We start from the raw sequence: 21907 nt of genomic DNA on the forward strand, positions 1-21907 counted from the left end.
CTTTGGTTGGGAATGCATTGAGAGAGAGAAGGATTGAAAGAGTGAGGGAGGGAGCGAGAGGTGGTTGGAAACTGTATACACTTCCCGTTGCTCCTCTGCCAACCCCTCTCCCGGCTGCCGCTGGTTGTGCAGGCAGGCGCTGAGCAAGAAATGTGAGAAGGAGGAGTATGTCCTCTCTCCTGACTAAACACGGCACCTTAATTATGCACTTTTCAGCAGGTTTTACCTTTAACACTTTCCTCCCGGGGTTGAGATTAGTGCTCACCATGCTTGATTTACTGCACAATTACTGAACAAGAGTTCTACCTAATCAATAAACAGGAAGGGGAAAAGTGGTAGTCTTTGATGTATAGTTTTAAATTTCTTGCACGATTGAGCAGAGTATATGGTGTGGCAGCTGCGAGGAAGCTTGGGTGCAATGCCAGTCTATGAATTAACTTCTCTGCCAGCTGTACATCTTTGTGTTATTACACAGAATCTCTAATGTTTATGGCAGGTGCCATGCTATTGAGAAGTGTTTCAAAACTCTAGTACAATAAGGTATGGACAGGTTGCAGTATTAATTCATAAAAGAAAAAATAAACATTTATTGCAGCTGCATGATTAGCTAAATAGTTAAAGGAGTGTGCTTCTGGAATTGATTTTATGCAGAAGTTGGCATTTTTAAGGTAGTTGTTTGAAAAATCCACAGATAGAATGGAAATCAGCAATTTTTTCCCAAACTCATCAACAATCACTGATTAAAAAAAAGAAACTAGCTCACTGTTAATTATGACTAAGTCCCTTACAAGAAATCAAGTTTAAACTTTGAGCAAAGTAAAAAGAGCAAACAGGGCCACCAACACCCCATCTTGTTTTGCTGTTGCCAACTACAGAATGGCCATTCTTAAGATACTCTGTGTTTATTTTCCAAAATTTCTAATAAAGAAGAAACCTAGGTCTTATTCGCATTACAAATAATCTATACCAAGCTTCTTTTGAGTACCACTTAAGGCACTCAAAAGTGTACCGTTGAAGACACTGTGGAAAAGTGTCACCAACGGTGCACCTGCCACAGTTTGAGAACCACACTTTTACAAAGTAGTAATAAACTCATTGACCACTCTAGAAAACATCCGCTTTGTTAGTGCAGATCATGTTAAAAATAAAAAATAAAAAAGGAGAGAGAGAAATCTCTTGTTTTGCATTGGTATGCTCTATATTTGATGTCCTGGAAGCCACCAGAATGACCTCTGTGATGACACTTGCTAATGGCATTTGGAGTTATTTTAGGAAGCTTCAGCTGACTGTTCATCAACACTTTCTGGGGCTTAAAAAGCTTTTTGCCTGCCTGACCAAAGCAATATGACTCGTCCAATTAGCCTGGTTTATGTTCGATTTTTAGTTATGACAACTATATCTTAGCAGCAATTATACAGCACTCGGAATGATGAGGGTTTAGGTTATTGATGCTTAATTGATCATTCTGATCAATAAGAACTTTTGTATTTTTTTTGTATGTAAAGGGATTTTCTTTGTCAGCTAACGAATGGGCCAAGCACAGACTCTGTGTTAGAGTGTTAGTAACACAGATTTCTGTGTTTGTGTTCTCTGTTACTAAAGCAATGTTCAATGATCCACCTGGGTATGTTCATAAAAAGAGGATTTTCAGCACAGCATATAGATGTATTATGAACGCTACTATCAATCTGAAAAGTTGTTTTTTGCCAGTTGGAGTTTGGATTCTTCTAGTTAATTTATAATGGTTTCAAGACTTTAGGAATCAAAACAAGGACTTTAAAAGACTGATTCCCAAATGTTTTGTTGAATGAAAGAAGATGCATTTAGTTTGCATCTTCTTAGTTAAAAGTAGGAAGGAGTTAATAGGTGAAAAGGTGGGTGTTTACTTTTTCAGCTGCTTGATGAACCCTCCATCAAGGTACTTTTCGTACCATGAAAAGGAACCCACATATTCACCTACTTTGTATATTCACCTCCACTCAACCCCACTCATTAATTTTCATTTTAAGAAGACCTCTCAAAGGGCACATTGCTCCTTTTGTCAGTGTAGTGCTGCTAATAAAGATAGCTGCGTACGGCTGGGTTAAATATTGACACAGGCTGAGCACATCATCACCGTTCTTAATTAGCTGGTGTCTCTAGTAAGGCTGTGCGAGGGCAGTGCATGAAAAACGAAACATTTCCCCACTTGAAATCTCGCACCACCCTCCTCCCTCAAAACATATTTCTATGAATTTTACATAAGAAAGGATACGGGATAGTCAGAAAACATACAGTGTTACAGCTATCACAGCCTTATTGCATAGCCTCAAGCTGCAACCAATTATGTGTTAATGAAATATTTACAATACCAAACTGAGAACGCCAGGGGTGAGAGCGAGATAATACAAGCCTGAGGAGACTGGATTCTGTGTCTTCTCTCCACTCCACTGTTTTATCTGTATGAAAGGTAGAACAGGAGATTGGCAAATGACAAAAGGCTCACGAGGAAGAATGTGGGTGCAGCTGCTGTTTAGAGGGTTTTTCAGTCACCTCTACTGCTGTGGAAACATTTCATACTGAGAATTCACCAGGCCTTAAAAAAGAAACAGGTAGCTGCAATAGTGACTCACAGAATGTCCAAGTCAGGCATGTCCAGCTGCAGCCCTCCAGTCCATGATTTCCACTGGCAACTCTCTCACAGGATGTTGGCATGTGGATCTGCATTCACTGCAGTGTGTGATGTTTGTTCTCAAGGACTAATTGTGTTTGGGTAATGTTCCTGCTCTGAATTTAATTCTCACTGACTGCATTAATCATTACAAGTGGTGTTTGCTTGTATCTTAATCCAACACCCTGCCAACCCATGATTCCCCATCTCCATTTCTTTTTCTTAAGACTATCACCAAACTCTCTGTCATTCTTCATTTCCATCTAACAAGCTTTCTCCTTCTCACATATGAAGCACCTTAACAAGGTGCTGCATCTACTGTATGCCAAGGAAGTGACAAGTAACTCATATTTTACTAAAAGTTCAGCTTAGTTACAGTTGTTAATAGATAAACACAGTCATATCACTTAACGTCTCCAGACAGCTCTAAATACTGGTGTTATGCTTTTATTGCAACCTGATAATCCTCTAGACTTCAAGGAAGTTGTGCATGCAGATGTAAACTGATAGTTTGTCTACCTGTTCATTTAAATTCTGTATTGACTAACTTCATCTGGTTTGTTTTGCAAATAATACATTTTCACTTGAGGCTATGTCAAGTTATTGTACTCCCAGAACATGGATGTCTGTGACATGCTACTGTTGGCCCAATTCCTTACATTTGTCTAAGAGTAGTATAAATTTACATAATGGAAATTTCTGTTTGATAGCTTTATTGTTTGTAAATTAAAAAACAAAAAACTGAGTTAGGGCTTTGAGGTGTCATGTTTGTGCTTGAGGATTTTGAAGTAGGTTTTTTTCTTAAGAAAAATCAAAAGTGTATAAAGTGTTTATTTTTCTTTGGTGTATTAATAAACTCTTGATTGTTTCTTGAATCTCTACCATAATTTGACAAGTTGAAGCATCTGATTGTCTTATTTATGAGGGAAGTTAGGATGGAGTTGGCTTGGTGGATTGGGCTTAATAAAATGACATGAGCAAAAACAAAAAAAAAAGTAACCCTTATGTTCTATTGGTTTGACTATGTTTTGACCCTCACCTGGTCATGACATATGTATCATGACTGACAGAAGACTTTGTTTCAAGCAGGTTACATTAGATTTCTGTGTTTTTAAAATGGAGTGCAGCTCTCCAGGGAGAGCTTTGATTAGAACTACTGCTCCTCCAATTTGAAAGGAGTCAGTTGCAGTGGCTTGTGTATTTTACCAGGATGCCTCTTGGGCTCCTTTCTTTGGGGGTTTTCCAGGCACGCCCCAAAAGGCAGAGACTCTGAGATAGACATAGAACATGCTGGAGGGACTGTAAATACAATTTGGCATGGGGACATCTTGGAATCCCCCAGAATGAACTGGCAAGGCCTGGATGGATGCTTCTGGCAGCCCAATAATAGTCAAAGGAATTTTCCTCAAGCCTAAGCTCTAACTCTAAAAGAAAGAAGGAGTTACATATTATGGTATCTCAAAATGTCAACATCCCTATCTGCTCCAGTATGGTTCTATAAAATATCTTTCTTTAATGTGCATGGGGAGTAATTGACTCTGTTGTCCAAAAATGGAGCTCTCATTACGATTTGCCTCACCTGGTTTCCAGGTGGTACCTTGTCACTACATTATCTCAGAAAGTGGTGTAGCAGTTGATGTGGTACCCCATGACTCCACCCTGCTCTCTCCACCTGCAGGTAATCTGGTTGTACTGCAGTTCTGGCAGGCTCCTCCCAGCATGGATTTCATAAAAACTCCAGGAGGTTAAACTGTTAATTAGCTACTGAAAGAAGAGGCCAGCAGCTTGCTGTTAATTTGTTTCACTCGCTTCTTTCTTATTTAAAAAAAAAAAAAAAGACATCATTTCCTGCCTGTTTTGGAGTCATTTCTATATGTCACAAAAGCTGGACCCCGCTCATTAGAAGGGAGAGAAATGTGTTTATCCGGCTATGATTAAAAGTGTACATTATGTATGTAGAGCCATGCTTATCCAAATGTTCTTAATGAGAGAGACCCTAGGCGCCAGTGTGGGGCTCCTGTGGGCATAGACCCAGGCTCGTTATCACTACACAGGGCATTGATCTCTCAACCGCCTGCTTGCTTATCCTCCCTCTCCTCAGCCTTTCAAAAACAGCGAGCTGCACATGAATTATGTGGACACATTGATCAGCTGATTGAGAGCTATTGTTTAGAGGCCTGGGTCATTATTGAAGGAGGGATTACCCAACTCTTGTTTTGTGCGTGCATGTAGGAGAGTGTATTACTCAGCTCCTTGTCACAGCACACACTCCCTTTAGCTCACCTTGGACTTGCAGTGGCTGCATAAATGTCCACACACACTTGGACACGCAGAGCACATATGCTTGAACCTACACAATCAACGTGGTCCAAATGACTGGCTACATTGATTGCCTTCCATCTGCAATTATGTTCCCATTGTTTACTTTGCAGCATCTTACTCATTCAAATGGAATTCAATAATTATTGCTTTATTTAATGTAAAAGTAAGTAAGAGTGGTGGGTGTGGAGCACCAATAGCTGTGTTGTCTTTAAGTGTGTCCATGTCCACCCCTCCAAAAAGGACTTTGTTTCTATGGTTAATGTTAAGTAATTTTCTCCTAGGACATCTAGAGTTATCCATCTTTACCTTTCTAATTTTCCTAAGGCCACAGAGGTCCGTTCCGTTTCTGTATCCACTCCAAGAGACAAATATACAGGCTGTTTTTATCTACCGGTAGTGATGGATCATTTCTGCAGTAAAGGAAGCAACATAGCACATTATGGGCTTTGAGACACAGGGACAGGATGCAGTGGAGGGGTGGCTGGGATTAAAGAGCAAAGGGAACGAAAGGACACGGATGGGGATGAGGTTCAGGAAGCGGTAGGTATGCAGTTTATGCCTGGAATACACAGTCTCCTTAAGCCACAACCTAACTTTTAGGCGTGTTGTAACTCGCAGTGCCTAATTCAAAGCAGCCAATGTACTTGGCACCCAGTGGGGGCCTTTGTGGTTTAAGCTGTTGTTCGTGCTGCTGGCAGACAGAACATCACCAGCCAAGACTGCAAGAACTGACTGCTTCTAGTCACTGCTTTGCTAAATAACCGGCTTGTGTTCCAGGGGAATCCCGGTGCACAAGCTATGATAATCAAGATCCCAGTAGATTTCTGTGAATGGACTTACTCACACATGCACACGCCCCCACGTACACACACACACACACACACACACGCCGGCTGACTAACTTTTTAGATATTTAATTTGATGAAACTATTCTCAGCTCTGTATCTATATGGTCATACCGACAAGGAGTATTTTCTTCTGCTTCTTACTGTTGTGAATTTTTCAATGCTACAGGACACTCTGCCTTGTCTTCCTTCATAGAGAATAACGGTTATGTCATACTTTATAACAACACTATGACCTCACTGTGGTCTCACAACAAAAGGTGTTGTATGACTTATTCCAACAGGAAGTCAAAACTTGATTCGTACCTCTGTGATTTCAATGATATAATTTTCTCATGTCTGCCTTGTTACAGTACTTTGCATGGCGTCAGGTGTGAATTGTAGCTTTCTAAACCATGTATGCCTCTCATAAAATGCACGTATGCATGTGCCCACACATACACACACAGTCAGAGGAGAGCTTTTAGTGCTGAGAATCAGGGAGACAATTACAAAGCAATATCCAAGCAGATACTCGCTGGCTCTCACAGGGAATTTGGCAGCTCTCTTGGAATTGATAGCTATTTAGCTCACAGATAGTAATCTGTTTTAATGCATTAATTTTGTATTAACAGCACTGCCAAATTTAATGGTGGAAATTAGGCTATGATCATAATGGCATGTGACTGTGTGAGTGTGTTTTTGTGTGTCTGTGGATGAACAGTCCTGATGCTCTTTTTGTCTATACTTTTGCATGTGTTTGTTGCAGTCGCGTGCTATATTACTGGCTCCTTTGGGAGCCATTCTTTGAAATTACCGGCTTTCTTTCTCCCTTCCACCCTTCCAGTAATACCCCCTTAATCTTGTATTAGCTGGACTCTCCCGGCAACCACGCTATTCTGTGTTAAAGGTGCACTTTTACTTTGCATTTAAGTGGCTGGAAATGCAGATGTACGCCGTGCCCTGGGTGGGTGTCGTAACTGATACAGGCATGTGTATGCCCACTCAGAGGGCAAGGAGCAGCATGGAGTTGTGAGAGAGAGGATGGGGTGGTGCCCACACCGCCCCTGTCCCTCTTTACCTGAAAAAGCACAGAGCCCTGCTTCAGCCTCCACAATGAGAGATGAGGGCCTTCATCAGGGAGAGAGGTTTAAAATGCCTCGATTGCAATTTTAGACCATGAAGATAAAGTAAAGCTGAGAACTGGACCTTCTAGCACTATGAACACCTACAGTGCCTTGCAAAAGTATTGACACCCCTTGAACTTTTTGTTACAAGTACTGTACAAATGCCAGTACTTTATTGGGAGTTTATTTAACAGACTACTAAAAGTAGTACATAACTCTGATGTGCAAAGAAAGGGTGAAATAATGCAACAATAAGCCTTAAAGCTGTGGCGTTCATTTGTATTCAGTCTGCTTTGATCTTGTAACTCGTAATAAAAATCTAATGTAGTCAACTTATCTCAGTATAAATGCAGCTGTTTTGGTTCTGGAATCTGTTGTGATCAGACCAAGAATTAACATTTTGTTCCACATGCAGAGTTTCCCTTCCCATCGGTGGAGGGAAATTAAAACCACACATCACTGTTGACACAGACTCTCACTGTGAAACATGGCAGTGGCAGCATCATGCTGTGTGGATGTTATTCTTCAGTAGGACCAGGAAAGCTAGAGGACTAGAAATAGCTAAAATAAGAATAAAATTGATACTCACAGACAAATTATCCAGTCTGACTGAGATTATGCTGTTTAAAAAAAGGATTAAGGATAACTTTTAGCGGTGCCAAAATAGACAAACTACAATAGATTTAAAACTGTAATTTCAGCAGAAGATGTTCCTATGAAATATTGACCGCGGTGGCTGGATACAAACACATGCCACCGTTTCATATTTCATTTCAGAAAATTTTTTTTTTGAAAAGCATTAATTATTTTTTCTCCAATTTATCACTGTGCACTTCTTCCATTAGTTTGTCACCTAAAATTACAACAACACTCCAAGTCTTGATTGTGATTTGACAGAAGTTAAAGGAAATATAATTTCGTAAATGGTGGTTGAATGTTTTAAGATTCTTGTTGATGGACTAATCTGTAGAGTTCTGTCCCTTTCCATTAACATAAATTAAATTTTGCTTAAAATAATTGTCACCAATCAACTTAGCGTTGCGAACGTATTTTGTTTTACACATATACTATTATGCTTTTAGTATGTCTCCCTTTTGTTGCTTTACAGCCAGTCTTACATTAAAATCCCTCAGCTGCACCCACTACTTAAATGCGGTAAGTGCTACTGAAATCACTGCAACCCAGGCAATCAAGCGCCCACACCCCCACCCCAAAGCACCACAGCACCCCTCCTGTTGGGGCCTTGATAGGGCAGTAAGAGACCCCAGAGTCAGGCAGCACAAGTCCTCCTAGGCCAACATGACTTTTTCATTAAGCTGCCAAATTCCTCCTCTCGAGTTGGAGGTGATTTATCAACCAGGGACTTCAATGAAGGTTCATAGGAAACAGACACAAGCCCCGTCTCATGCATTATTATGTTTCACATGCAAAGTGTGGGTGTCTGAGTGAGACCTGGAGCTGGCCTGAGAGAATATCCAATATATATTTGTGCTTTTAGATGTGATCCTAGGAATCTCGCATGGATAATTCAAGGAATCCTCTGAGAATCAGAGAAAGCTTGTGAGCGCGATGATCAGAGGGCTGCTGGCTGTCTCTGTGCTGCTCTCTTATGCAATACACAATTATGTCTAAGACTTAGGTCGTGAATGCTAAATGAGCAGAGACCACCTCGCTCTTCATTAGGCATGATTCCCTTCCTGTTTCACTGACGCTGAAATGCCCCAGACTGCTGGAGGTCACGGCCAATGCAGAGATGGTGAAAGTGTTGGTTTACAGGTGTAATCATTTGAGATAGTAGACAGAGCTACAAGCAGCAGGGCAGGCTGCTTTTGGCCCCACTGAGACCATCTCCCTGACCAGTCAGGTTTATAGTGAATTATGGTCGATTGCTGGGCAGGCGGTCTCGAGTTCACTCCTATATAAACCTTGTGCTTTTTATGGGGAACTATAAAACTCCCAGGATTTTTTTCCCCCTTCCTCATGAGACTGGCTTTGAAGTTGCAGTCAGGTGCTGTCATTTTTTAAAACTTGTCTTCTCGTAGATTTTTGGAGCCTTGAGTCATTTGCGGCAGCAGCCCTTTTTAATTCAAGACATCTGCTGTGACTAAAAGCAATTTGACTGATTTGCTGTCATCTATAACTGAATCTGTCTCATATTTCCCTCTACCTTATTTCTGATGCAATATTTGTGTGGAGCGCATAAAGGAGGAGAAGGAGGAGGGCCCCCGCAGTATCCAGCAACACCTATTCATGACATCATGGATGGCTTAAAACGAGGCGAGAAAGGAGAGCACACAGAGCTTTTTACAATCACCTAATAACTCTATTACACTGAGCTGTGGGGCTCACAAAGAGGAAAAAAAATCTCCTATTCCTTTTCCTGGAAGCGGTGTCTTAATGCACATTTTAGGTGTAGAAGTGAGAAATGTGAAACCAAAAAGAATGAAACACAATAGCTCAGAAAACCCCATGGCAACATTACAATATTGCCAGAAAATTAAACATTAGGAGAAAAGGACAAGAGCATTTTAGGGAGGCATAATATTGTTATGACTTTTTTTTGTACCAGGCTGTCAACACCTGGTTTGAAGGTAATGCAGTTAAATGTGTGATATTTCCATTGCTTTTACATCTTACAGCCAACGGAACGGGCCATCTAGTTCAGGAGAGGGTAGCTCAATTTCATTTTCATAAGTAGAACCATATTCTGATCATGCAGGTGAACATTTAGGGCAAATAAAGTAAAAGGATTATATTCTGAAGGTGTGGATGAAAAATACTCAGCAGTCAGCTAACAGCAGTAGATTTGTTCTCTAAGCTTAATCTTACCCAGGCTTAGTTTTCCACAAACCATTTTAGTTGGCTTTAAAGTTGTGATGTGTTCATGTCCTGTTCGATTTTTTTTTCATTTCTATTAATAATTTATTTGTTTAACCATTGCCTTCAAACACCGGACATTAAGGGAAAAATCATTTTAATGGTATAAAAGGTTGACCAGTCTTTGTCTTAATTTGTCCCAGAAAAATAGATTGACATTTTTACTGTCTTAGCCAATAAGCTCACGGTAATAAGGCATCCATTTAGAACTTTTTAGAATTTAAAAACTTTTACTTTTCAAATCATCCAAAAATAATTAGAACATGATGATGTTAACAAAGATATTTTCCCCTATCAAAACGTGGGAAACACTACATACACAGGGGTCAAGAAAATTAAAGGGAAAAGAGGAAAACTTGGGGTCTGACATTGATTTTATCCACTGAAATTCACAGCAAGACATCACAGTTTGATATGAGTATGACAAATGACAGGCGTGACACATACAGAGTGAGGGACTTTTATTGCATACATGCATCAGTGTGATGCTTTAGGATAATGGTCAATAACTCCATTGCTCACACCAGGCCCGTCCATATTGTGTTGGCCTTGCATCATTGATTGAGTCATGCAGGAGGTAATTAGATTGGGGCTTGGTGGTGTGACGAGTGGTTGTGGTGGCACAGTGTCACTATGGGGTGTTATGCATGTTGTGACTTTACAGAGGGACAGGCTGGAGGCCGGACAGGGCATGCTGTTAAATGTCGGGGTCAATACTGATGCCAATTTTCTGTTTTGGGAAGATTGTCCTCCTGTTGGGGAATGTTCTGTTTTCCCTCAGATTGTACTCAGTCCCCCCTCCTGCCTCACCACAGGCTGACTTTCCCTCTGTTTCTCTATGAGAGCGAGAATTTAACTCGCTATGATCAATATTTAGTATCCCATGCGTGAAACAGGCAGATGTTTGGAGTTTCCTTTTTCAGAGACGGGAAGCTTCTGTTGAGTGAAGGGGATCAATGCTTCCTTCCGTCTGTGAGGCTGCGGACCCACGGCTTCTGAAGGATGGCTGATGCTATTCCTGCCCACCCTTGGGCCCCCTGAGATTTGCGTGCCTCCCTGGCTTCTCCTGTCCTGTTAGCCCATGAAACAGACACTCACTCAGACAAGTGTGCAGTCCAAACAGTTGTCTTGAAGTGAAAGAGGTCTGGATGTTAAACAACGGGCCCGTGATTGGGAATTGATTTGTTCATTTGCCAGCTGTGTGAGTGAAAGTGAGTCGGTGGTGCCTGGCCAGCTATCTGCCATCCACAATAACTTCTTTCTTCTCTCTCTTTCTCGTCTCTCTCTCCCTCTCTTTTGCTCCGTCGTTCTTCTTTCCTCTCTCAGCACCTGCAGCAGCACGAAAATGCAGTGGAGGGAGATGCCTGCTACTACCACTGTGTGCTGTGCAACTACTCGACCAAGGCCAAACTCAACCTCATCCAACATGTGCGCTCCATGAAGCACCAACGCAGTGAGAGCCTCAGGAAGCTTCAGCGCTTGCAGAAGGGCCTGCCGGAGGAGGACGAGGACCTTAGCTCTATTTTCACCATCCGCAAATGCCCTTCTTCAGACACAGGTCAGGACATGACCTTTTGGTTCTTTACATGTAAATTACTTTGTTTCTTTTATTCTTTTATGCAGCTTTATTCATGAACTGTCATCAAGTGGCTCAGTTAAGAAGCTTCATATGTCCTATCTGATGTGTGCACCTAAACCTTTCAATTTTCGTGTTACTTTTTTGTTTATTTGAATATTCCTACGTTTGGACAGCCTTTTTACCCTGATTGAACTAAATGAGAAAAATAAGCAACATATGCATAACTTTTTTCATTCAATTTTTAGCTGCAAATATGATTTACAACAAAATATTCCTGCCAAGGCACAACTCCCTGTTAATGGAAGCTGTCCTTTTTAGCCATTAGAGACACATTAAGATAGAACATTATGTATGGAGAAGGAGACGCTGAACAACAGCAGTGGCTTTCTAAACAAGTACACCAAAAAACAGACACTGCCTCTACTGTAGCTTGGTTAAAACAAAGTGCCTCCACTGTCCATTTATTACGGACTGATTGGGAGGAGTGAGCTGTGGTCAATTAACACTCTTTCTTAGTAGAGATTTGGTTTTCTAATCACTTTAAGTTCTGTGTCTTGACAAAGGGCCTCTATTGTGTGTCCCTCCAAGAAGGAACCATTTACTTCCCTCGCACACATACTCGCTGTCTGTTATGTGGGTGAAAAAAAGGGCCAGCCTGTGAAGACGCTTTGTTCCAAGGAGGCAGGGATAATGAAGCCAGCGGCCGGGAAATTGCGCAAAAGGCAGTCACAGATCTGAAGCAAATCATTAGAGAACATATTTAGCTGAGCAATTAGGGACAATTAAGCTTTCTGCTCACTGCACTCCAAATATGTTAATGACTACAGTACAGTGGACAGGCGAACATGCAAAGGCAAGAGGAAGGGGCATTTAGGTTAAAAGGGATGGGGGTAGGGATATTTCTTTTTGTATTCAGGATAGAGAGAAGAGTTGTGCTGTTTGCAAATTGTTTTTAGTAAATGATAGACCATTTACGTCGTCCTCCTCTTTTTTTTTTTACTTTTACGTCTTAGAAGGCCATATCTATAGCCAAATTAGGAATTCAAGCCTTCAGTCAGGCAGTGTGCATTACACATGTACAAATGCTTACATCCCTTCAGAACCTCATCGAATTACAAGAAGCCTCACTTACTAAAACAGACCACTGGAACATTTTTCCTGTCAGAGTGTTTATAGGGTAGTCATGCAGTCTGATAATGACTCAAGGACAAAATTAATTGTAAAGCCTGTCGTTTTCTTTATAAGACCTGCAGCTTTACTATAGTGTTTAATTATTCGACGGAGTACACACTAGCTTAGATGTATCATTGACTAAATGTTTCCTTCATAAAATTTCCTGAATTTTCACATGCCAACTGGACATTCAGTGAGAATAACTAGAATGTTATCAAAAGTAACATCCCAAAGTGAATATTATTTATTTATTTTTATACATTTTGAGTTTCAAAAATCTGCATGGACTCAAAAAAGTTGCTTCTCATGTTTTTCTATCTGGTTAGCTTTTTGTTGACCTTATTGACACACATCAATCAGGTGCTGAAAGTATTACTGCCTGAAAACTCAGTGTGTGCTGTTTTGGATAAATCACTTCCTTTGTTCTTTTATATGCTTATATTTGTGAGTTAAAGTTGGTATTGTTGCCCCCTATTGGCAGGGCATGGGCACTCCATCATTTTGGGGCTGAATATTTATTTCTGATCCGGTCAAACGTTCTTTTCCAATTAGGGAAATAATCCAATGACGATCTTCTAGTTTTAGCATGTTTTAGACACTTAATACACATTTTACTTTTCAGTCTTTGTCAGAAATATTTTGTCTAAACATGTACAAGATCAGTGCAAATTGCTGTAGTCCTATTTTTAGCAGTATCTCAGTCTTGAACTTCAGATATAAGCAGTTTTAGCAAAATTACCATAATGAGATTACAATTTAATTGTCTTGCTTTTGCATTATAAAGCTTTAATAACTGTTTCTATCCTCTTGTAACAATAAGATTTAAGTAAATTTTCATTTCTCACCTACATTTGTGCCACTCATCCAAACTTGAATTTTGTAGTTGCCAACTGTTATTTTGGAAATAATTCAATTTTATTAAAATTAAATAAGTAAATTAATACAATTTCCCAGAATAAAGACTTTAAAAAAGTCAGTGTTTGGTGAATGTAGATACATATTATTTACAACATAGGACAAAACACTTACTCTACTAAACGCTTACTCTTCTGCTTTCTAAAACCATGATCAAATTCAAGATCTGTGACTGTGACCCAGTATTATTTACTGGAGTCAATTATTTAGCAACACCCCTGTTTGTTTAACACAGTGAAAACATACTTATTTTTGATTTAAATTACCACCACAGTAACAGTCTTCAACTGTAATATCCAAAAGTTCTTACTTCACACTTTCTTCTGGATAGCCACAGCTGTGTAGTTTGCCTTAAAGCAGCATCTTCTTTTCTGAGCCCAAGCCTTTCCTTCTTTTGAGCAATACTTCATTATTCTCTCTCTGCCACTTATTTTACACTTCTGTCTTTTGTATTTTTGGGATAGTTGCTACAGTGGTTGAACATTGACTGGTTTCTGAGTTGATCAAGGATTTTTGAGTCATCTATTTGGGTCGTATTACTTTCTGGTTTGGTCTAGGAACTCTTTCTCTGCTGGTTTAGGTGTTAGGTTTATACCTCACTTCCTCACATACCCTTCAAAATAAAATAAAAATAAACATCAAACACATGTTGCAAATATTGACAGGAGGTAGGAAATCTTTTACTTTTTTTTAACAACAAAGGCATAATTCTGAACCACATCACTGAGCACTGTGTATAATACTTATTTCCATATCGTGGCTTCTCATGAGGATGCAGCAAATATGGACAACAGGAATTTGGAGCCTCAAATCTCCACTGAGCATAAAGTCCAAAGAAGGCAAGAACAGCAGAACTTTTATTTTTAATTAGAATATACATTCACAAAAGTCCCTGCATTGTTTTCATTCTTGCTTATACTATAAATGTGCTGCTTAGGCATGTTGCTCTGTGGCCCCATCTTCATTTGTCTTCTTTAACCCTTTATCTGTGGCGAAACAAAGGAAGTCTCCAAGGGACCTCAGTCCCACACATCTGCTATGTGTGCAAAGGTCACTGAGTAAACCTTGTGTTTGACACTGAAGATTAGACACCCGCACTAATCTTCAGTTTTAAGAAAAGTGGCTCAATATGAACAGATATTCAGAGAAGATGGCGACACATTCACGGGAGATGAAAGGTGCTTCTGGATCCCGAGAGCAAAATGTGTCGTGTGTTTAGATGTTCAGTGACAAAAAGAGCGAGGCAACCGTTGCTAGATGTCATCTTTCCAGGCTCTACATGGAAAGTCATATGGACACTCAGAATAAAAATGGATGCAAGTCCAGATGGAAAAACATGTTTGGTTAGCTCACATTTAAGAACTATTGGCACATTCCCACCTATAATGACTCTATTTCATTTGAATGATACTCCCAGGGCATATAGCTCTGTGACACATTGGGGTTTCTTAGCACTTAATCAAATACCATTATTTTTTAGCATAGAGCAGAATGAGAGCATAACTTTAAAAAGTGCAAAGTAAACTGAAGAGTGATGCTTGGTTTTTGCCTGCCTATGAAATAGACGAGGAGACAAAAGCAGGGGCGCAGAGTGTTTGAAGATGGTGAAATATTAGTATTTTTCTGGTGTGTGTATAAATGTGATTTTTATGCATGTGTATGAAGGAGGCAGAGATGGAGAACAAACGTGACAGTGAGGATTAGCTCCTGCTGTAAATCTGCCTCAGTCACAGATGGCAGGCCCTTGATTGCTGGGCTGTGACGGCTTGGCTCTCTTCGCAGAAGGAAATCCCTGTCTGCGAGCCTCAGAGGCTGGAAAAGAGAGGAACAGGGCTGGGGCCACCTGGGAAGCCATAAGTCATTGTGTTTTGTCTGAGTGAAAGTAAATACTTGAGTGTTTTAAGTTAAACAATTGTTTTTGGAGGTGTTATTCTTCCATTTGTTACACATACTGCTATGTAGTTCTTCTAATTGAAGTGTAAATCCCCAAACTAGATCAGCATCCCTTCATTTACTACTTTTAGAATCTGTCTACATGTCTGCAAACATAACTGCCTTTTTAAACTCATGCGTAACATTTAATGACTAAGGAAGCAGATTTCTGAGATCTCTATTTCTTTAAATAAGCTGTAGGTTAGTTCAAAAACTGTGCCCAGACTAAGATTCGACCATCCAAGTCCAAGAGGCTACACATTACTTTTAAGAAGAGTTTTCATAGAATTCCAAGATGGCTTCTTTCATTAAAATATATTATAAAAGTATATTAGTTTAAATAGGAGTCCTCAATACAGTGTTAGATCAAAAAATAATGTATAATATGGATAATGTTTTTTTTTATAGGAAACTGTTGTGTAAATACCTAAATATTTAGGTATTTAGTATTATACCTAAATATTTAATCATTTAGGTATAATATATGAGTCAGCTGTTTTTAGTGAATTTCTGCCATAAGTTTCTCTTAATGCATATGATTCTGATCTTTTTGTTTGACAAAAATCTTATCAATACATGACTATAAAGGCCTGATGTTTCAATTATGATACAAAAAGAAAAGTATTTTGGGTTTTGCTTTGTTAATGTCTCAGATAAACAGGTTTTTAATGTAGAACTTTATCCTATTTTTATAGCAGACAATAAATAGTTAGAATGTTCCCTAAAGATAAAAAAACTGATGAATGTGGAAAATAACTTTTTAAAGGAAAGATGATAAATTACTTTTTTAATGGCAGTTAATTGACTTAAGAGATCTAATATACTGATTATTCTACTGTTTCATCTTCTGCTTCTGGTCGTTTTTGCACCAGATCAAAGATGAGTTTTTTTTTCCTTTCTTCTGCCCTCCTCTCATACAATCTGTGACCTGTGGCCATGCTACAACTTTGAAATTCAGGTACAATCAGAGATGAGCCAGGCCACGCTTGGATGGCATGCAACGTCCAGAGTCTGAGCTTTTGCTCCCCACAGGCAAGAGTGAAACAGACGGTAGCCGTTTCTGGAATGTCTTTCTTTATTCATGCTTGTTAAAATGCAAAGCAAACCTTTCCAGAAACAGGATATTGTAGCCCCCAACCACCAGACCCTTTCTACATGCCACATTATGGGCAATCTGAAAGTAAGTTGTATGGGCAGACACTGCTGCAATGCGCTTTTAATAAAGACTGTTATTGCCCCACTGATGCAGAGTGGATATGAGGATGAGGGCTGTGTAGGCCTGGATGAGCAGGGCCCCAGAGGGCCCACAGCTCACTCAGACCTCTGTCAGTCGCCTGCCTTCTAATCCCTGTCCGAAGGGCTTCAAGGCAGCATAGGAAATTGTTTGCTGTCTGCACAACGTGCCAGGAAATTCATAAATACATTACTTTTCATTTTGAAAATATTACAGAAGACTAGACATTTATTAAAAAGCCAAAATGATGGCTTTATAGATTTTCCAGGGTAGGATTTTAGCATTTATGTGACCCCTCTGCTAAAACTACCACACTGAAGTCTCCTGCCTCCTCTATCACTGGCTGGATATAAAATCCTCCCTGTGCCCCTCTTGTTAAGGCAAATTGACCTAAAAGCCACCACTCTAACTGCGCATAGGAATGTATTGTGTTCAGATTTTTATTGCCACTCCTGACTGACACTCTGTTCTGAAAATACAGACAATTTTGTTGGACTTTACTCCCTCCCAGATGAACAAAAGATTACCAATATCATAAATATACAAAGACAGGATATTTGTGAAGTGACGGAGAAACTCTCTTAGTTTAGCAGCTCAACATGGAGAGCTGTACCCATGGCAGGACCTCCGAGTTTGTGCTCTGTATGTTTTCTGGCCTGCGTGTAACTTCTTTCACTGTCAGTTATGTCACGTGGGTGTGAGTATGCACCAGATTTTACTTTGCAAACTCACATGCCCATAAACGAGGCACACACCTAGGTGTCTGCACTGAAATTCAGGCCATGTGTGGCTGCAGGAGGCTCTCCCTGTCATCGAGATCATTTTTAGAGGAGGCCGAAAGCACATTATAATATTGGTTTCCCCCTCTCTTGTCATTACTGCACGCTCTCTTTGAAAGCTGATCCAAAAGATAGACAGTCCATCAGGAGACTGTCATCTCATTTGTACTTACTAAACGTGTTAATGAGTTCTATTTTCGGGGGCCAGAGGCTTTGCTGCTGGATACTGGAGCAGAGGTGGCGTTCAGTGGTGTGAGGTGCTGGATTGAATGATCCGGAGGAGCTCGCAGGGAGGAGATGGGGGTAATGCAGTAGCCTCGCTGCCCCTCATGTCAGTCACTCAGAGTGACCACAGCCTCCACAGGGTCTGTCAGTCAGGGCTGAGGCGGGAAGTCTGTGGTTACAGACAGACAGCGGAGGAGGGAATAGATTAGGTGCCAGAGACATAATGGTTGTGATGGGTTTAATTATAGCAGCGGTCATGTCTCTGTCACAGGTAGATGAGATGAAGAAGAAACAGATTTCCAGCCTTCAGATGAAAGTTTTGTATTTATGTATGTAAGCATTTTTATGCACCTATCTTACCAAGTAAACAATCCAGCAGTTATAATTTGCCATATAAGTGTGTTAATGTCATATCAACATTGGCTTATTAAGCATGACTTATTTTGAATAAAAACATATACGTTTTTAAATGTTTTAAGCCAGAGTATCTTGTAATTTTTCTAGTCTAAATCATTGTTGTTTAACTTTTCTGAAGATTTTTCTCTCTCTATTTTGAACGTGTGCCTGACCATTTGTGTTGTGTTCGTAAAAACAAGAGGAATGTTGACACGTAGAGGACAAAAGAAGAGGTCAAAAACACCTATAGTAGATAAACAAAATCTGAAAGTCATGGATAAAATAAAACACAATTAAAGAAAAACCATACCTTAGAGTAAGGCTGCACAATATGTTGTGCATATACCATGAACACCTAATACCTAATATATTTAAAGTGTATGCTATACCAAATGCTGCAACAGCTGATCTTTTTAATTGTTTTAATTCACAGTACAAAGACTCGTGCTGCCATTTTATGTAATAGACCAAGACAAAGTAGTCTTGTGAAATAGAAAAATATGTATATAGATATGAAATATATATATATTTCTAAAAAATCTTAAAATGCTTTAAAACCTTAGATCTGTTAGATCAAATTCATGATTGACCAACTCTTCAATGTTTTCTACATCCTATTTTTGCAATATATCTGAGTTTAAATTGAATTGTTGTTTGCTTCACAATATAGCTCTGGATTTTTGCCCTGTTGTTGGAAGTGGAACCTTGGCCCAACTCTCAAATCTTTTGTAGCCTCTAACAGGTTTTCTTGCATATACTGTATATCATTATGTATTTTTATCTCTGAGCAGCTTCTTTGTGCTGCTGAAGAAAAGCATCCCCATAGCATAATGATGGGACAACCATGTGTCACAGTGAGGATGGTGTGCTCAGGGTGATATGCAGGGTTGTTATCCCACCAAACACATTGTTTACGTCTAGGCCAAAAAATACATTTTGACCTCATTTTAGTAGATCATGTCAAGTTTGTCTTTTAACAGTGGCATTCTTCTTGCTGCTCTTCCATGAAGTCTATTTTAGCATAGTGCATTATGAATAGTTTTACATACAAATAATTCTCCTCTATACCAAGGTTACAGTGGAGGTATAGGATGTCAATTTAGGTAGAAGGCCATGATTTGGTAGCTTTACTGTTGTGCTACCTTATTTCAAACCTTTCCACAACATAACATAATAGTTTGATTTTATTTAAAGGGATCAGATTTAAGGGGCCCACATGCAAACTAATGCCATACATTTCCTATTTTGTTTGTAATAAACAATGCAAGGTTTTTAAACTTTATCTTTCACTCCACAGTTATGAGCTACTTCGTTTTTATCATATAGAATTCCTCAGAGATACATTAACATTGTGTTTTTAATGTAGGAAAATGTAATATTTTTCAAAGACACAGTAGTTCTTTTGGAATCACCAAGTTAATGGTGAAATACAAATATGTGCTATTATTATTGATTTTCAGATTTAACTAAAGAAACAAACAAAAAAATACAGCTCTAGTCGGACAAGCTTCCGTGAACAAAATCTTTAAAGATATAATTTTAAATGAGCTCTGTGCTTAGTTGTCCGTTAGCTGTACAAATAACACCAGTTCATGCCATAAATTTTGAAATATTCTTGTGTGTAAAAAATTCTAAATCATAAAAAGCAGGATTATTAATATGGAAAAAAGTGAAAAGAAATGAGGAATGGCTCAAAACTTTTGCACTGTCTGTGCTGGCAAAAATGATCAGTTATGTTTACACTAAACTCCACATACTCCCTCTCTTGTTTGTAGTTGTAATATTTCATTTTTTAAAGGTTTCCTAAATAATCCTTACTTGAACTTTCCCCTAAGGCTCACATTATCACTGTACATTCAGCCCCTTCTCATCTGTGATATTGATTGTAGCGCAAGTGTATGCCAGGTAATCTAGGAAATACGACCAATAAATTGTTATACACTTGGATTGCTTCATTTGTTTCAGTGTTTTGGTATTGGGTTTAACAATGCTGCTTGCTGTCAGAATTAGGCAGCTCAATTTGACCATAGGCAACATCAGGGTGGAAACAGGGGGAAAGTTTGGGAAGTATTGAGCCTAGGCAGAAAAGTTTTATTTAGCCATTTTTAATAAGGCTGTTTTTGCCCCCCAGAGATAACTAGTGGATCAAAGGGCATGATCTGTTCAGCTTGGGGTCCAGCAGAGATGATCAGCTTTGCTGACAGCAAAACAAAAGCGGAGTGAAGGATGCCCTATCTGGCCTCCACTCCGAAGGCTCCATTAGAATAAAGGCAGATGAAACAAAGACTGGCTAACAGCACATATGTTGTAAATCATTATCTGCTGTCTGATAGATGGACACGAGGAGAGAACTGAGCCTACAGAAGGGTGTTTGTGAACAGCTGCTTAATTTGCAGTTTTATGTTATGCTAGTTACATGCGAAGAAAACATCATTACTGTCCAAAAAACATTTAAACAGGAATCGCACACACACGCCGACACGCACACACATCCATGTTTCCGATGCATTAGCAAAGAGTCCCCTCCAGTGCCTCAACCACATCAACTAAAAGCAGCCAGGCAGATGGCAGCAATGAGAGAAGTGCAGAAATAATTCAATAGTGAACCTCTCTAACCTTTACCTGTGGGCGTGAGCACCAGTCATTGATTCATGCAGTGCTTGACAGCACACTACACACCACCTGAGGAGGGTGAGAGGAGGATGGATGAAGAGAAATGGATGAGTTTGGTGAAAAACACAAAAAGGATAATGTGAGTGGGAGGACAGCTCTGCAGTGTGTTGGTGTGTGTGACATTAGAGGGAACTTTACACAGATGGATACTGAAAATTATTCTGGATTTGACTAGTTTCCTCTAACACCCCAGCTGCCAGGCTCTCCCCTCAGCTGGATGTTGGCAGCAAACAAACAGTTTCACACCAGGTTCGGTTGTGACGCCACAGGAGGATGCCACTGATCACACAGCACTTTCAGATCTAAGGCTTTCAGAAGCTTGCTTTTGGATTATAAACACAGCCGTCTTGTCTTAAACAAGACTTAGCAGACATTAATTATTCAATTAAAGCAAAGTTTTTTAAAGATTTGTTCATGATTTCAACAACACAGAAGATGTAACTGCCTGCTTTTCAAAAGATGATCCAAGACTCAGATGGGACATTATCCATGTTCCTTTTGGTCCGCCAGATATCACTGTTTGTGTTTGTCTGAGCTTTAAGCTCAGAGATGCAGAATGTCTTGGATAAGCATTTGGGATTAATGAGATTTAACCTGGGCAGGTAAATGAAGCCTGTCATTCACACTCTAAGTGCACACCTGGACTTCAGAAAGAATTTGAGGGCAATGAAAATGTTTCAAACAATCAAATATTAGTTTGTCTCAAACAAATTTTCATGTTATTTTGTATGTATTGTCAGAAGAGTTTTTTTTAAAGAAATAAACTTTCCAAGTAGACATGATTATTAAAGAATATGTACATAATTTACTCACATTTAGCTTTGTAGATTTCTCTGTTTTGAGAAGCAACACAGGATATTCAGCAAAATGATTCTTTGTTCGTAGTCGGAACAAAGAATCAACTACGGACAACTATAAAAAGTTCCAACTATAAAAAGCTGGAAATCCTTTCTAACTTTTTATAGTTGGAAAGGATTTCTTTCTGTTGACATCACAGACAAAACATAAGGACCTTAGAATAAAAAAGGTTCTCATTCTTCAATTTATTGTTGATGTACGAATTGCTTTTAACTTTTCTCTGTATATTTATTCATTTGAAACATTAAGCTCCATTGACCCATAATCTAAAAAGCAAGCAAATGTTAACCTTCATACCTGCTGCCCAGTAAGCATGAAGCAGGATGCATCAAGTAAATTCGGC

The 21907-nt window shown here is 39.4% G+C and overlaps 1 protein-coding gene across 4 annotated transcripts in view; it reads left to right on the forward strand.

Moving 5' to 3' along the window:
• Positions 1 to 21907, forward strand: part of zfhx3 (zinc finger homeobox 3) — a 222154-nt gene that overhangs the window by 149743 nt on the left and 50504 nt on the right. For all 4 annotated transcript variants that reach the window (XM_023332816.1, XM_023332819.1, XM_023332818.1 and 1 more), the window contains one exon: positions 11127 to 11358. In XM_023332816.1, the coding sequence (XP_023188584.1) occupies positions 11127 to 11358 (232 nt within the window). The remainder of the gene's footprint in view (positions 1 to 11126; positions 11359 to 21907) is intronic.

Source organism: Xiphophorus maculatus, chromosome 4 (genome assembly GCF_002775205.1).
Source record: "Xiphophorus maculatus strain JP 163 A chromosome 4, X_maculatus-5.0-male, whole genome shotgun sequence".
NCBI lineage: Eukaryota > Metazoa > Chordata > Actinopteri > Cyprinodontiformes > Poeciliidae > Xiphophorus > Xiphophorus maculatus.